At 39.9% G+C, this 16,534-nt stretch overlaps 1 protein-coding gene across 1 annotated transcript in view; it reads right to left on the bottom strand.

The window, feature by feature from the left end:
• Nucleotides 1-665: 665 nt before the first annotated feature.
• Nucleotides 666-16,534, bottom strand: part of SCARB2 (scavenger receptor class B member 2) — a 76,196-nt gene continuing 60,327 nt past the window's right edge. The window contains exons 8-12 of the mRNA XM_019467083.2: nucleotides 12,383-12,501; nucleotides 11,023-11,096; nucleotides 8,456-8,507; nucleotides 4,900-5,058; nucleotides 666-3,400 (exon numbers count right to left, since the gene is read on the bottom strand). Coding sequence (XP_019322628.2) covers nucleotides 3,362-3,400; nucleotides 4,900-5,058; nucleotides 8,456-8,507; nucleotides 11,023-11,096; nucleotides 12,383-12,501 — 443 coding nt within the window. The 3' untranslated portion in view covers nucleotides 666-3,361. The remainder of the gene's footprint in view (nucleotides 3,401-4,899; nucleotides 5,059-8,455; nucleotides 8,508-11,022; nucleotides 11,097-12,382; nucleotides 12,502-16,534) is intronic.

Raw genomic sequence — 16,534 nt, 5'->3', positions numbered from 1 at the left:
GGTTACTTGGGAAAAAGCAGCAGTGAGGGGATGGGAGGAGTGACACAGGGAAGGAAGAAACAATAATGGGAAGGAGTTCCTACTGTGGGCAATCCTAGTTGAGGAACTACCTAGAATGAGTCTGAGAACTGTCCCTCTGAGGACTGGAACATTTATCAGCTGACTCCTACCTTTGGTTGAGGATCAATACCTGGGCCTATTAACCCCCCCAGTGCTCCTGAGGGGCTTCGAGGACTCTGGAGAAAGCCCTGGGGCAGAGGAGCACATTGTGGGACTCCCTTCAAGTGCGACTTGTCAGGCTGCCTAGAACTGTCCACCACAACGGAATGGATATCATAAGTGGCCCAAGAGGTGAGACTCAGGCCTGCATTTGTCAAGAGGGAAAAAAGCATCTTTCAAATGAAACTCCAGGGGCACATGAGTGGCTCAGTCAACTGAGTGTCTGACTCTTGATTCTGACTCAGGTCACAATCCCAAGGTCATGGGATGGAGCCCTGAATCAGGCTCCACGCTAAGAGTGGAGCCTGCTTGGGATTCTCTCTCTCCCTCTGACCCTCTCCCTGCCACGATCTCTCTCTAAAATTAAAAACAACAACAACAACAACAACAAAAAACAAATGAAACTCCAGAGACAACTGGTCATCTGATGACATAACAATTTCCAGTGCAATTTCATATAAACAGTTTTATTAGTGAAATACTTCATTGCATTAAGGATAGAAATAAACATGTCAAGAATCACATGAAATGAACCACCTATTTAAGCTACATGAAGAGCATTCTGGTCAGTATTCTGTTTAATAGCCACAAGCAATTAATTCTAGTAATAATGCCCAGAGGGCCAAGTGTGAAAGTCACCTTTTGTAGAACTCATATCTCAAGCAATTTAAATTAAAAACAAAAACAAAAAAAAACCTAGCCTCCCTTAGGTAAAAACCCCAATAGGGGTTAGTCATATAGTACTTGCTCCACTTGACCAGTGATCGTTCTAGAACATGAGGAAATAAAGTCCAGTAGGAAAAGCCTTGAGCTAAAAGTGGCAAAGCCCATTTCTTGTCCTGTGTTCAATTCCCAATTTTCCCTAAGAGAAGTGAGGTAACCTCTCTCTGGTTTCTCCCTAGCGAGTATCATAGTACAGGACACACACATTCTGGGATTATGACAATCACAAAGACTTTGGAGGCCTTTCCAGGATAATGGCTCCAAGAGAATAAGCATGAGTAATAGTTTGTTATTTTCAACCTAAGACCAAATAGGCACGTAAGTTCTTAATCAATCTATAATCTTGACTGCAGTTTCTGGGTTTGTCACAGATTTTTCAGAAAGATAATATCAAATGTGATTTTAAGCCAAATAACTTATTAGAATCGTATGGAAGTAATATGTGTTTGATCTCCCCACATGTGTGGGATTCAGTTTAAAGTGTATATCAACTGTTACCATTCCTAGTATTGAAAAATTTCTTCCTCACAAGTGACTATATCCTGATAACAAGATGAACCAATAAATACACACTGGCTTATATGTGGATAAGTAGGTGCATAAAAGAATAAGGTGTGCCAATTACATAGTTAAATATCGATAAATTTAAAAAATCTAGGTATTTGGTATTACTGACAAAATATTTTCAATTTAGTTTTTTACATTTTGGTGATTTAGAATATTTACAAAATATTTCTTAATTTATAGAGAAGCTGAAGGTTTAATGAACTGCCCCTTCAAGAAGGGAATATGTCACATGTTGCTTTAGTGTAGACAGAAGGAAATTGGGGCAAGTAATGGGATTTATTACCTCCACACAGGGATCAGAAGCTGTATTTGTGAAACCCATGGCTTTTTTCTTCATTTGCTTACATTGAAATCCAGTTTTATACAGAAAATCCTGTAAGATGATTCAGTTGTTAAGAAATTCTATGTGCATTTTGCTGGATAACTATGTAGGTTTCTTAATCAAAAATGAATACTGAACTTCACTACTCAAAGAAAATGCTCTTAAACGGGCTTGGATTTTGTGACATACGACGGTTCCTATCCTCTGACTGACTTAGGTTGCATTGAAAGTCAAACGGTCTTCTGAGAAGACGCTGCTTCTGGATCCCAAGGGACCTTTCTTTAAAGCATTTTCTGTACAATATTTTAAAACACCATCATTCATTCTGTCAGCAAAATGATTGTCACAGGAAGTGTAGGGCACATTTTTCTCTATTCAGTGAGTGACAGTGACCCACAGAACACTGGAAGGGACCAAATGTGAGGAAAGAAAAACAACTTACAAAAACAATTTCAAAGTTCCCAAGAAAACTTCCCCAGAAGAAACGTTTTGTTAGTGCAGTCAGACTTCCCAAAATGTATGTGTAACTTAGGCTGTGGATGAATGGGTTTCCCATATTCGTAAATAATTTTGCAAAGTTACTCAATAGTATTGTAATTAATACAGTATCATATTTGGCAAGGATGACTGGAGGAAAAATCAGTTACTGATGATACCTCCCAGAAGCACCTTTCCCCATCAAGATCATTCTGACTAAAAAAAAACAACAAACTACCCACAAATGTCATAACTAGCATTTCCTTCTACTTCATATGAAATATCTGTACTTGTCCTCACCAACATTATTTGTGCATTCTCTCGATTCACAAAAGTACAAGTAAAAAATCCGCAGGTGCTTATCACTATCAATCAACTTGACGGTTACTGCCCCACTGCCTACCTCACCCCACCCAACCCCTTCCCTGCTTGGTTCCCAGACAGTTTGAAAGTCAAAAGACTGAATTAATTTCTTGGAGGAATTATGAACTGAAGGTTAGCATATGAAATATAATTATGTAACTTTTTCAAAAGAGGAAACTAGATGCATTTTAGTGATGTACTGAATGAGGCTACTATTTTACCCTGGGTTCCGAACTCGTATTTACTTCTGTTTTGGGGGTGAAATGAATGGAGGAATACAACGTAAAATAGTATTTATATATTTTGAGCACAAAGTTTGGTAAATGAAGCATACTTACTAAGGTTAGACCAAGGAACGTTAACAAGTGATGCAGACATATTTTAACCACAACGGTGGTCACAGAATTCTGGAGCTACCAGCACCCAACAACAACAAAAATTACTATACAAGAGTTTATTAAATACTTGCTAGACACATGAAAAACAAAACAATTTTATAAAGCCTAATGGCCAACCATATCAGTCTGTTCTTTAACCTCCTGCCGGAATGCTCTCGTCGCTTGCCAGCACGGGGTCTCCTCCCTCCTCTCTGCAGCAGGCACCATGCCCATGAAGACGTGGATAGTTTCCTCACGTTGTGGTCCAGGTTAGGACAGCTCACACGGTTCCTTCCCCAAGCTCGGGCCACAGTTAGGTTCGTATGAGGGGTGCTCTTTCATCTGCGGTTCCCTGAGATTCAGAAGAGAGGGGACAGCGAAGTCAGGTATTCACATCAGAAACTTCTCCCAGGAAGTGAAAAGTTGGGGGACAGGGTGGTGGAGGAAGATGGACGGAGGAGAGACTGACAGGAGGGCAGTCGTCACACTCTGCTTCCTTCTCTCTTGGCCTGCCTCTTCTTTCCCATTCAGCCCTGACCTTGAAGAAGCCTGCTCTGACCACCTGCACCCCCGATACCAGAGCAGTACCCTTCCCTGTATTGACCCGGACTATAACTCTCATCAGACTACACTGAATTTGCTCCTTCCTGATTTGAAACCTACCAGAGAACAACGTCTCAGAGTAATGGGTGCTCAGTCATTGCCCCCTTGCTGAATACACGAAAATGGTTCATTGTAGGAGCAGTGATAACATTTACACAGGCTTTCACCTGTGCTTATGAAAATCTCAGTGACTGTATAAAGTCAGACAGGAAGTGAGATCCATAGCTAGAAATGACAGAATAAATGCCTCACACCTAATTCCTGCTAACCTGATGCGCACAGGTTAAGAGAAATAGTGGAAGAATGTAGAACCTAGGGAAATCTGAGGTAATAGGACTCAGATGGTTTCAACGTATTTCATTTCCTACTTCACGTTTGCTTCAGACACGTATTTGAAGCAGCTAGGAGCGGGGGGAGAAAGCCTTTGTTGCAAAAACGGAAGCTGCTGAGAATTTAAGAAAGGCTCTCACAGAAAAGACTCACTGAAGGCTGAGCTGGGTTGGCCTGCTGGTCACTTAGGGAGGCCAGTGTAACTCTGCTTATCCCATCCATTTGATGATGTTCCCTTCTCTCCAGGAAAGTTACTACTCCCCTGGGCCAATCGTTTCTTATGCAGTGATGACTCAGTGATAGGTATCTTCTGATATATTACGGATTCTTTCCAAGCAGGTCTCTGGTTGCCTTGCTCTACAATCTTGGGATTGTTGCATCACATAATTAATGTTTATTGAGTTCTTACTGTAAATGCTAACACTGGGCCAAATGCTTTCTGTCTACTGTCTCCTCTAATCCTCATGAAAAACCACTAAGGGAGGCTCTCTTATTATCCCACTTTACAGATGCAGAACTGAGGCGCAGTTTCTAGGGTCACACAGCTATGAAGTGGCAGAACTGGGACTTGAACGTAGGCGGTCTGACACACCAAAGCCCAGATGTTTAGCTGCTAAATACTCCTCTCCTTTCAGGTTATTTTCAGAAACATTAAGCTTACTCACAGGGATTTCATGCCCGCCAAGAGAGCCCCAAATACTGGACAGTACCATTCCATTACTCCTCCTCCTCTGATACATTGCCCTTGCCTCTCATTTGGTTTAGTAGTAATATAACCATGAAATCACTGTGCCCAGCATAAAACCTCAGAATCCACCCTAATGAGCCAGCCAGCTGACAAGCCCCTCAGTGAAGCACCGTTAGTTTCCTCCGGTAAGGTTACCCAGTAATAGAGAAGTTCCTCCAACCACTGCTCACCTCATCCATGGATCCCTGTCCTCTGCATGCAAGCCAGGTGAAGATCAAACCAAACAAAACACCCAGCGCCATGATAATGTAGGGTATGTTGGTGATGATCAGAGTAGTGTTTATCACAGACTTCAGTCGACTCGCAGTCTCTTTGTCAATGAGAACACTCTGGAAGGCAAGAAAATAGTATTCCTTTGATTACTAAATATCCAGGGTGTAAAGTTTTTGCTGTATCTTCCTTCTAAATCATTAAACACGATTTGGGGAAGTTTCTCTGTCGCTAACCAGAAATACTGAAAATCCATTTACAAATTAGATAACCAGAGGGGGCATTTATTCATTACATCTTCCTCTTTTTTTTTTTTTTTTTTCCTGAAGACATGTCTTACTTTCAAAATAGGTTGGAAATAGTAGGGAAAAAAGTATTCGAAAATAATGAGATAATACCATCTTTTGTATCAGACAACTCTAACTCGTCCTTTAAAATCCAACTCAGCATCACTTCCATCCACAAGTTTTCTCTGGCTACCTCAGGCCTAGTTAAAGGTCCCTTTACTGCACTTCCATATCACTCCCTAAAATCCCCCATCGCTGCGCACTCTGCCTTATAACCGTCTGTTTGGTCTCCTTGTGACTGTGAGGTTCCCAAAGGCAAGGTTTACAGCTCGGTCACCTCAACATTAGGAAAGCACTCTGCACGTAGTGGGTACTGAATTAATGTCAGTTGACTGAATGAATGAAACATTCCAACAATGGTATGTGGAAAGTATAATTAGTGTCTTGGCTAAATCTCTAGTAATCAAGACCAGAGGTCTCGATAGAAAGTGTTCAGGGATGTCTTGAGGCTCACCAGAGTTCCAGAGGGTGTTGATAACCAAGAAAATATTCTAGAATAACACTTGATGGATGCAGAACAAAGATATTATCTCCTTAAATTGTCATGGGTGGGGTGTCTGGAGAGCTTAATTTCATAAAAATTATGGCAACAAATGGGACTTTGGGCATAATTTGGGCTGAAACCGCACTGGACTGAGGCAGAGGATGGGCTTCTAGAGTTGGTACTTCCAATAACTGGCCAAGACCCATCAGAGTCAGAGTCTCCTTCTCTGGAAAAAGAAGGTGGGAGAGTAGGCTCCAATGTCACTTCAAAGTATAATGTTTTCTTTTTCTGGGATAAAGTCAAGTTCTTTCTAGGAGGCACCAAAAGTACAAAGTTTTACTCCATAATTCCCTGGATTCAATATGGTCTTTAACAAAAGAGCTAAGCAAAGCAAAGGTTGATTGGGGGCGGGGGGGGGGGGAGTTCAAATATGCCACAACTATGAACATAAGCTGGCAGTACAGGGTCCTTCCTCATTTTCAAAAAGCCCATTGGGGTGCCTGGGTAGTTCAGTCAGTTAAGCATCCGACTTCAGCTCAGGTCATGATCTTGGGGTTCATGAGTTTGAGCTCTGCGTCGGGCACCGTGCTGACAGCCTGGAGCCTGGAGCTGCTTCAGATTCTGTGTCTCCCTCTCTGCCTCTCCCCTGCTCATGCTCTGTCTCTCTCTCTCAAAAATAAATAATAAAATATTGAAAATAAATTAAAAACAAAAAGCCCTGCTTTCATGTCAGTTGATTGAATGAATGAAACATTCCAACAATGGTATGTGGAAAGTATAATTAGTGTCTTGGTTAAATCTCTAGTAATCAAGACCAGAGGTCTCGATAGACCTCTCCACAAACAGTAAGAGTGATGACCCTGGAGCAATTTCAAATAGATTCTATAAGTTGGTAAATATTGCCTAAATTTTTCCTGTGAAACAATAAAAGCCTTGTCTTAGAATTGTAATCACAAACCCTTCAAAAATTTATAAATGTAGCTATCAAAGTAATGCCAAATGAAAAAAAAATAGGTTATAAAACTGTATCTGCAGTATGGTCTCAAGTATTTAATATCAAAACTAGAAAAATACTAAGAGGCAATATAAGCAGATGTAAACTGTACTTGTCTCTGAGGGACAGTTTATCAGTGATTCAGTTGTAAATATTTAAAAAAATTTTAAACTGAAGTAAAATTGACATATAACAATATATTAGTTTTGGGTGTACAACAGAATGATTCAATATTTGTATGGTGATTCACTTTTAAAATATACATTTTTAGTTTTCCAAGAGCTCTGTAAAGAGCACATGTTAGTTTTACAAAGTAGAAAACATTAAATTATTTTTTACAAAGTTCTTATCAGAGACAATTTTGCAATATACTGTTGAGTACAATAAAGCAAAAACAGTGTCATTCTGACTCAGGTTTTGTGGAAGTTTCTTTAATTTTCCTTTTTCTTGCCAATCTCTGTTACCAAATTTCCTATATAGAACAAGATTTTTTAGGGAACAGAGAAAAATAAAAAAAACTTAAAGATGCTGCTGTTCATGACAGACGTAAGCCAACCAAGAATTTATTGGAGAGGGAAAACCCCTGCATGTAACCTCCCAAAACTGGGTGGAAGAGAGAGGGAAACTGAGGAGATTTACTATAGTAAATGTATGTGATTCAGAAAAGAATTTATCACAGGTATCTTAAATAGGTGTTTTCTGAGTTTTCCGAATATGTTTTTATTTACAAAACTTCAATTTATACTCAATGTTTACTGATAAAAATTCTGTGGGTACAGTGTGAAAGAAATATTTCTTCAGGGAAACTCTCTTTGTTTGAACTAAGACGGGATCTGTGTTGGGGCGCCTGGGTGGCTCAGTCGGTTAAGCAGCTGACTTCCACTCAGGTCATGATCTCGAGGTTCATAAGTTCAAGCCCCGCGTCAGGCTCTGTGCTGACAGCTCAGAGCCTGGAGCCTGCTTCCGATTCTGTGTCTCCCTCTCTGCCCCTCCCCCACTTACGCTCTGTCTCTCTCTGTCTCAAAAATAGACACCAAAAAAAAAAAAAAAATAAATAAATTTAAGATAGGATCTGTGTCCTATAACTCATGATACGTTTGGTCACCAGAAAGTAAAACAAAAACAACTTCTATGTTATAAAATATAAGGCAACCATATATCACTGAAATGAATGAGACTGTATCATGTTTTATTCAATCATTTCTTTAATCACCTTACACAAAACCTTCATGTAATGTTGCCAATCATTTTAATTTTACTCTCTTTTCCTCCTCCTTTACTAATGAATGGTAAACTGATTACATTTTACAAACTGGCAGGGGTTCAAAGATGGAGAAGATGCAAAGAAAGGTTTAACTGGAAATCTGAGTGTTGGCTATTTTTTCTGCTTCAGCAGTGTCTGACATTGCTTCATTTACCTTTGCTTTTGTTTCGTACATAACCAGCTTCCCAGAAGAGAGTTTTGCCCGATGATATTCTTGAGAAGGGAAATTTTTGTTCTGTCATTTTTAAATCTCAAACTTCATGTGAACATATAAAGAGAAATTTTCTGAGGACAAACAGGTTCTTAAAAATCACCTTTCCCCCTTTCTTACATCTTAAATTACATAGCTACAATAGTCGACATCATAATGGAAGTTTTCCAAGCTTCCACAAGTAAATCATACCCATGGCTCCCTCCCAGGACTTACCTCGTTGATATACATCACTGGGAAAACCATGGTTCTAATGCTTCCCGTTTCACTACAAAGACAAAAGGTGACAAATCAAAACCACAGTGAGATATCACCTCATACCTGTTCCAATGGCTATTATCAAAAGGCAAAGGGTAGTAATGTTGGTGGGGATGCGGATGAAAAGGAATCCATGTGCCCTGTTGACAGAATGTAAACTGGTGCAGCTGCTAGGGCAAACAGTAGAGAGATTGCTCAAAAAATTAAAAACAGAATTACAATACGATCCAGCAATTCCACTTCTGGGTATTTAGCCAAAGAAAATGAATCCCTAACTCGAAAAGACATATGCACCCCTATATTACTGGAGTATTTTTTTCCAGTAGCAAAGATATGGAAGCAACCAAAGTGTCCATCGATGGACGATTAAATAAAGAAAACATGGTATATGTTCACACTGGAATACTATTCAGCCATAGAAAAGGATGCAATCTTGCCATTTGTGACAACATGAATGGACCCTCAGGGCACTACACTAAATGAAACGAATCAGAGAAAGTCAAATACTATTTATTCTCCCTTTTGTGTGGAATCTAAAACAAATAAACAAAAAACCAAGCTTACACGCATAGAGAACAGACTGGTGGTTGCCAGAGTTGGGAGTTGGGGGGTTGGCGAAATGGATGGAGTCAAAAGGTACAAACTTCCAGTTATACAATAAGTAAGTCACAGGGATCTAATGTACAGCATGGCAACTATGGTTAATAATACCGTAATGCACAGTTGAAAGTTGCTAAGCAGAGTAGATCTTAAAAGTTCTCATCACAAGAAAAAAAATTTTGTACCAAGTATGGTGACAGACGTTAACTAGACATTGTGGTGAACATTTTGCAATATATACAAATATCGAGTCATTATATACCTGAAGCTAATATGTTGTATGTCAGTTATACCTCAATTAAAAAAAGACAAAATATGAGATTATTTTACCGACATCCTCAGTGTGATAGCAAACTGGCCTGGAGAGATAAGTTTATATGAAAATTCTAGCACACTTATTTCATTAAATTTCCCAGCACTTATGAAGACTTCTTCATACTTTTGCAAACACTTATCAATCAGAAGTTAGATTCCAGTCTGTCAGTCTAACAATTCCAAGTGTTGCCTGTGTATGTAAAGTTGTTTTTTTTATATCAAAACACAAGATAATAAAAGCAAATTCATCAAAATGATTACTATTCTCCCAAGAGTTATCAGAGGCATGGCCACAGCCAGCAGAACAATGCTACCACTGAGAAATGCTACCATTTCTCAGAATGTTTTGTGACCAGACCACTAAGTATTGTCTTCACTAGAGCTCAGAGCACTCTACCAAGAACCAGCCCTACACCTGGTGTTTGGGGGACACTGTCTCATTTAATTCTTACAGTAATCCCATGCAGTAGGCATCACTGTCCCACGTGGAAGACATGGAAATTATGGCTTAGAGTCACTTGCCCAGGACCAACATGAGCAAAAGGTGAAGCCAGGATTGTAATTCCATTTTGATTCTAAGGCTCTAGATCTTAACTACTATACTAGACTACCTCAGAAATACACACGTGTGTATGTGTATGGCAAAATGCATTCGTGCAAACCACATTTGTGTTCTAGAACAATCTGTGACATATGGGGTTAAAGCTGGCAAATCTGATGGCGGAAATCAAGTTTTACAGATAGATAGGCAGATAGATAGATAAGTGGAAAGAAAGAATAGATACGTGATATATTATATATAGTTTTGCAATTTGTTTTTCATTAACATTAAGTCGTACACATTTTCTCATATCTAAAAAATGCCCATTGAAAGTTTGAGCAGGATATTATACTTAGTATCCTAATTAAGTAGTGTTTTTTTAGATGGAGTGTGGGGAGGAAAGGCTGGACTCGGGAGCCTATTTTAAGCTCTGGAGCCTGTGGCTGGTCCTGGGTGGGAGCAGTGGGAAGACAGAAAGGGAGGCAACTGGAGTCGTGGCAAGGGAAGGGCTGCATGGAGTGGGGAAGAACAGACTCTGTAGCCTTACTTCAACTCTCTGTGCCTTAGTTTCCTCATCTGTAAAACGGGGGTACTACACAGGGTTACTGTGAGGAATAAATGAGTTACTGGATGTAAAGTACTTAGAACAACATGTGATCCGTGAAAAGCACTCTGTACATCTTTGGTTAAATAAGTAAATTCCAAGACCAAGGCCTATGGAAATGCTGATTATAGGGTCGCCTGGATGGCTCAGTCGGTTGAGCATCCGACTTCAGCTCAGGTCATGATTTCACGGGGTCTGTGAGTTCAAGCTCCACACTGAGCTCGGGCTCGCTGCTGTCAGCACAGAGCCTGCTTCAGACCCTCTGGCCCCCTCTCTCTGCCCCTCCCCCGCTGACACTCTCTTTCAACCCCCCCCCCACACACACACACAAATGCTGATTATGCCTCATCCCTGAAGGGCAGGAGTGAGCAGACTTAGAAAGTGGGCTGTCTCCTGGATGAACCCCATCAGAAAGTCAGTACAGCACAACTATCCTTTGCCTCTGCAGAAAGAAGTGAAACTTACACAAAGTCGTCAAACTTTCTCACATAAACATTGATTTGGATCCTCTTGGCAGCTCTTAGAATAATTCCAGTCAACTGCAAATCAGAGACATGTAAAGAAAACATTAGGACTTATTAAAAACACATAGTTTTTCTCAGTAGAGCACCATTTCTGAGTGGTGCTGATAACCAGGGGGACCACTGCCATGTTTGAGACAAGGGAAAACGGACCCCGGAACAGAATGAGAGCTGCGGACGGGGTTAGGTGCCTGATAGACCAATGTTTCTGAAAGTTCAATCTGCATGTGAGTTCTTGGGGACCTTGTGAACATGCAGATTCTGATTCAGGAGGTCTGGAGTGAGGCCTGAGATTGGTCTTTCTAGCAAGCACCCAGGATGCTGCCACTTTGGATGGCAAAACCCTAGGTGACCCTGGCAGGAGGAAGGTGTGAGCCAGATAGTGGTCCCTGGTGTGGTCAGGACAGCCCCCATCAAAGCTGGGAAAGCGGCGCCAGCAGCTGTCCCCCCCACAGCAGTTTTGCCTCTGCACTGAGGTTATGGGACTGTGTTCAGCCCTTGGGGACAAGCACCTGCCCACAGTGCAGCTGGGGAGAAGGAACCGACTGAAGGTTAAGAGAGAAAAGGAGGGGGGGGGAATACCTGATCTTAGTCACAAAAAGATAAGACCACTGATTTCTCACACAGAAGAGTGAAATGCCCATACACTGCCATGTCAACGACTATTCTTGCTTTTTCTTTACTGTTCCATGTGTTCAAAATCTCAAGAAGGAAGGTATCTGGCCTTTCATTCAGTTCCTACTGTGAGAGGCTTTCTCATGGTTTTAGTTTTTCTCCTCTTTGAAAACAGGATGAAAGCATATGTATATCTAATGCCTTTTAAATTAATAACATCATGCAATAAACTCTCAAAAGTGCCTGTAGAAAGAGGCCTGCCAAAAGTCAGTGAAGCTAATACATATATTTAAATTTCAACCAAAACACTCCTTGGCAGTAAGCAGAAGAATGTCTTCAGCTTTGCTGATCTGTTCAGTAGTAGGAGAAAGTATGTATGTTCAGGCCCAAGGCTGGCAACAGAACATTGATGAGGCTACTTGGGTCCAATCCAGTTGTTCCCGTGATGGGATTTTTACAGTTGCGTTTTTGTTAAAGCAGGTTTGCAAATATTTCTGCATATTAGAGCCACTGAGTTCAGCCTGTAAGGCCATGAGACTATGCATCTCAAGCACGGAGCTGAGTTTTCTCCATTTGAATATGTATATGAAAGGAAGACAGAATATTCACAGTGCTCCAGACTAAACTGGTAAATACTGTGTAGAGAGAACAAAATGCATGCTTTTTACCAGGAAGACGTGGGTACTCACAGGATTAATGTCCACAAATGTCTCATGATAGTCCTTATTGGGATGCATGCCGTCTATGGCAGAAACAAACCTCTCATCTGCTTGGTAGAAGTGTGGGAAAGATAAAATAATAGGTGCACCTGCATTTTAAGGAAAACAGAGACGAATGACATGGTTCTTAAAAGTCCAAGATGGATATAAAGTTCCTGACTACAAACCTGGTTCCTAAAGAGGGGGAAATTCTATACATAAGTAAATGTGGGTGGGGGAGAGGGGCAGGCTAAAATTCCATTCAAGGCCTCCTAGTTTGGGATTTATACTTCATTTCCTAACATCTCATTTACCCTAACATTATTTTATCCCACAGTATATATTGAAGTCATGGCTAAATTATTTATTCTTCAGTATTTACTGAACCTATTAAATACAAAGGCTTCATACACACTCTTTTAATTAACATTTGCAGTAGCCCTATTAAGTTAAAACTATTACCTTCATTTTGCATTTGAGGACGGTGAGGTTCAGAGAAGTTACAAAACTGACCCAGGGACATCCAGCTGTCAGGTGATGAAGGCAGAATTCTAAATGAATGAGGAAATCTCATCTGAAAGCACTTATTGCTTGCTTTTCTGTTTTTCTTGGTTAACCTAAGACAGGCTTTCTTCTCCTGCATATGTTGACACAGACTTTTAAGACTTTGCCTGGTCATGCTATCTGCCCAGCCTCTGACTAGATCAAGGTCTGACCACATGAAGACTCCATTTTTTTCTTTTATTTATTTTTTCCTATTCATTTTAAGAATCAAATAGAGAATGTCCATAATGCCCAAAGCAATCTATAGAATCAATGCAACTCCTATCAAAATACCAATGGTATTTTTCACAGCACTAGAACAAATAATCCCAAAATGGGTATGAATCTACAAAAGACCCTGAATAGCCTTGAGAAAGAAAAACAAAGCTGGAAGTATCACAGCCCCAGATTTCAAGATATACTACAAAGCTGTATTAACCAAAACAGTATGGAACTGGCACAGAAACAGACACATAGATCAACAGAACAGAATAGGCCAGAAATAAACCCACATTTACATGGTCAATTAATCTATGACAAAGGAGGCAAGAACAGACAATGGGGAAAAGGCAATCTCTTTAATAAATCGTGTTGAGGAAACTGGACAGCTACGTGTAAAAAAATGAAACCGGACCACTTTCTTACACCATACACCAAAATAAACTCAAAACAGATTAAAGAGCTAACTATGAGACCTGAAACCATAAAACTAGAAGAAAACATAGGCAGTAATGTCTTGGACATAGGCCTTAACAGCATATTTATAGGTGTGTCTCCTCTGGCAAGGGAAACAAAAGCAAAAATAAACTATGGGGACTACACGAAAACAAAATCCTTTTGCACAGCAAAGAAAACCATCAACAAAACAAAGAGGAAACCTACTGACAAGGTATTTGCAAAGAATATATCCGGTTAGTATCCAAAATACATAAAGAACGCATACAAATCAACACCAAAAAACCAAATAACCTGTTGAAAAAATGGGCAGAGGACCTGAATAGACATCTCTCCAAAGAAGACATCTAGATGGCCAATAGACACATGAGAAGATGCTCAATATCACTAATCATCCGAGAAATGCAAACCAAAACCCCAAGGAGATATCACTTCACACCTGTTTCATTTACCCAAAGAAAATGAAAGTACTAATGTTAAAAAATAAATGCAATCCTATGATCACTGAAGCATCCCTTACAACAGCCAAAGTATGGAAGCAACCTAAGCATCCATCAATAGAGGAATAGGTAAAGAAGATGTGTTATCTATATACAATGGAATATTACTAAGGCATAAAAAGAATGACATCTTGCCATTTGTGACAACATGGATGGACCTAGAGCATATTATGCTAAGTGAAATAAGTCAGACAGAGAAAGACAAATACCATATACTTCCACTGATTTGCAGTATCTAAAAGTCAAAACAAATGAACAAACAAAAAAAACCACAAACAGACTCATAAATAGAGAACAATTTGGTGGTTGCCAGAGGGTAGGTGGCTGGGAGAGTTGGGTGAAATAGGTGAAGGGGATTAAGAAGTACAAACTTCCAGTTATAAAATAAATAAGTCACAGAGATCAATAGTACAGCATAGGGATTATAGTCAATAATATTGTAATAACCTTGTATAGTGACAGACGGTGACTATACTTGTTGTGGGGGACATTAATGTACAGAATTGTCAAATGACTATGTTGTGCACCTGAAACTAATGTAATGCAGTATGTCATATATATTTCAATAAGATTTTTTTAAAAAAAGGCACAAATAGGAAAACAAGTTATTAAAGGAAACCTACTGTAGATTACGCTATTGAAGAAGAGAGAGGGATCCAATAATTGCTGCCATGGAAACATATATTTGGAGAAGTTAACTTATTGCCAAATAATTTAGATTTGCTTACATATCTACTAGCCATGGCTCAAGATACATATCATCTGTCACATCCATGTGTTTTGTTTAGGAAGAAACTGTTCACTAAACAGTTTCACAAAGCCATAGTTTCCTTCTTTGTGACCTACAATGATCTTTAAAATGTATTTTCAAAGATTTATTAAGAATTCAGTAAGGGCCAGACACCGTCTTGGGTGTTTTGTATACATTATGTCTAACCTTCCCTCAGCTTTCCAAGGAAGTTATCATCACCCCCATATTACAGATTAGAAGACTGAAGTCTAGAATCCTCCTTAATCACCTTGGCTAACATGCTAACAAACAGAATCTGAATCAAACCCAGATCTACTGACTCCAGAACACTCCCTCATCCCACAATCCAAAATGTTGTCCAGGGGGATTCAAAACCCTTGAGGATAATTCTAGAGAGTTTAACTTTTCCGTCCACATCTGGGAATACATAAGACGCAAGAGAAATGGACTGTAGTTGTTGAGTGTTGCCAAGTAGAATCTTTGTTGACTCTAACATCAACTTCTTGAGGAAGCAGAATGTTAACGAAACAATGAGAAAAAATACATCTGCATTTGCGCCTTGAGCCAGAGGCACATGGACTAAGTGGGCAGGGCGCTATTTCAGGGCCATTCCCCCAGTAAGAAAGCAGGAGAGGGCAGAAGCAGGCACTTGTTCCCATTTGCCTTTGGTCTTATCTCCACTGTCCCCGCACAGTGGTTCCCAACTGCCTAGGCACCATCTTTATGAGAATCACCTGGAGCTCATGTTAAAAATACAGGTTCTGGGGCCTAGTATGGGGCCCTGGGACATATATTTTTAAGAACCCTCCAGATAATCCTCATGCAAGGCCAGGTTTTGAAGCCACTGCTCTATCAGACAAAGACAGTGAGGTATACTGCTGACTGAAGACTTACCCCAAAAGGAGATTTTTCAAGAAAATTAGGTAAGAGGGGAAAAAATTAGCACATTACTTTATTTAGGAGATAAAGACAACTTTATTCAGGAGAGAGGGGTTACAAAATTTCTCCAAAGAAACTTTAAAGAGGAATTGTAGCCTAAGAAGTATCACAGTAGCAACAGAAGAAGTCCCTAAGTTCTAGTAGGGATTTTCTCAGAAATAAGAATTTTATAAAAATCATCTTCCCTGTCTGAGCTCTGGTTTCCACAATTATAAAAAGAGGCCTCTGGATGCCAATCTAGTAAGAATATTGTGAATAATTTTGCAACATATGATTGTTAAAGTTAGTTCTTAAGATGAAGAAAAGGCTTTTGTTAATGATAATCAGTTCGTGCTTTACATGTATTAACTAAATGTAAATATGTAAACCACTTAGAACAATGACTAGTGAACAGTGATTTGTGTAAGTGTTCAGTGAACATGAGCCATTATCACTATTAAGACTTCTAGGGGTGACCGGCTGGCTCAGTCGGTTAAGCATCTGACTTCAGCTCAGGTCATGATCTCGAGGTTCATGAGTTTGAGTTCTGTGTTAGGCTCTGTGCTGACAGTTTGGAGCCTGGAGCCTGCTTCGGATTCTGTGTCTTTCTCTCTGACCCTCCCCTGCTCATGCTCCCTCTTTCTCTCTCTCTTAAAAATAAACATTAAAAAAAAAAAAAAAGACTTCTAAACTACTGCGCAGAAAGAACACAACAGGGCATTCTAGAAATATGAAGCATTTCACAAGAGAAAGAAG

The sequence above is a fragment of the Panthera pardus genome, unplaced genomic scaffold (genome assembly GCF_024362965.1).
Source record: "Panthera pardus isolate Hobbes unplaced genomic scaffold, ASM2436296v1 HiC_scaffold_13, whole genome shotgun sequence".
Taxonomy (NCBI): Eukaryota; Metazoa; Chordata; class Mammalia; order Carnivora; family Felidae; genus Panthera; species Panthera pardus.
The sequence above is the reverse complement of the archived record's forward strand: the minus strand, read 5'-3'. Positions and strand labels throughout refer to the sequence as shown.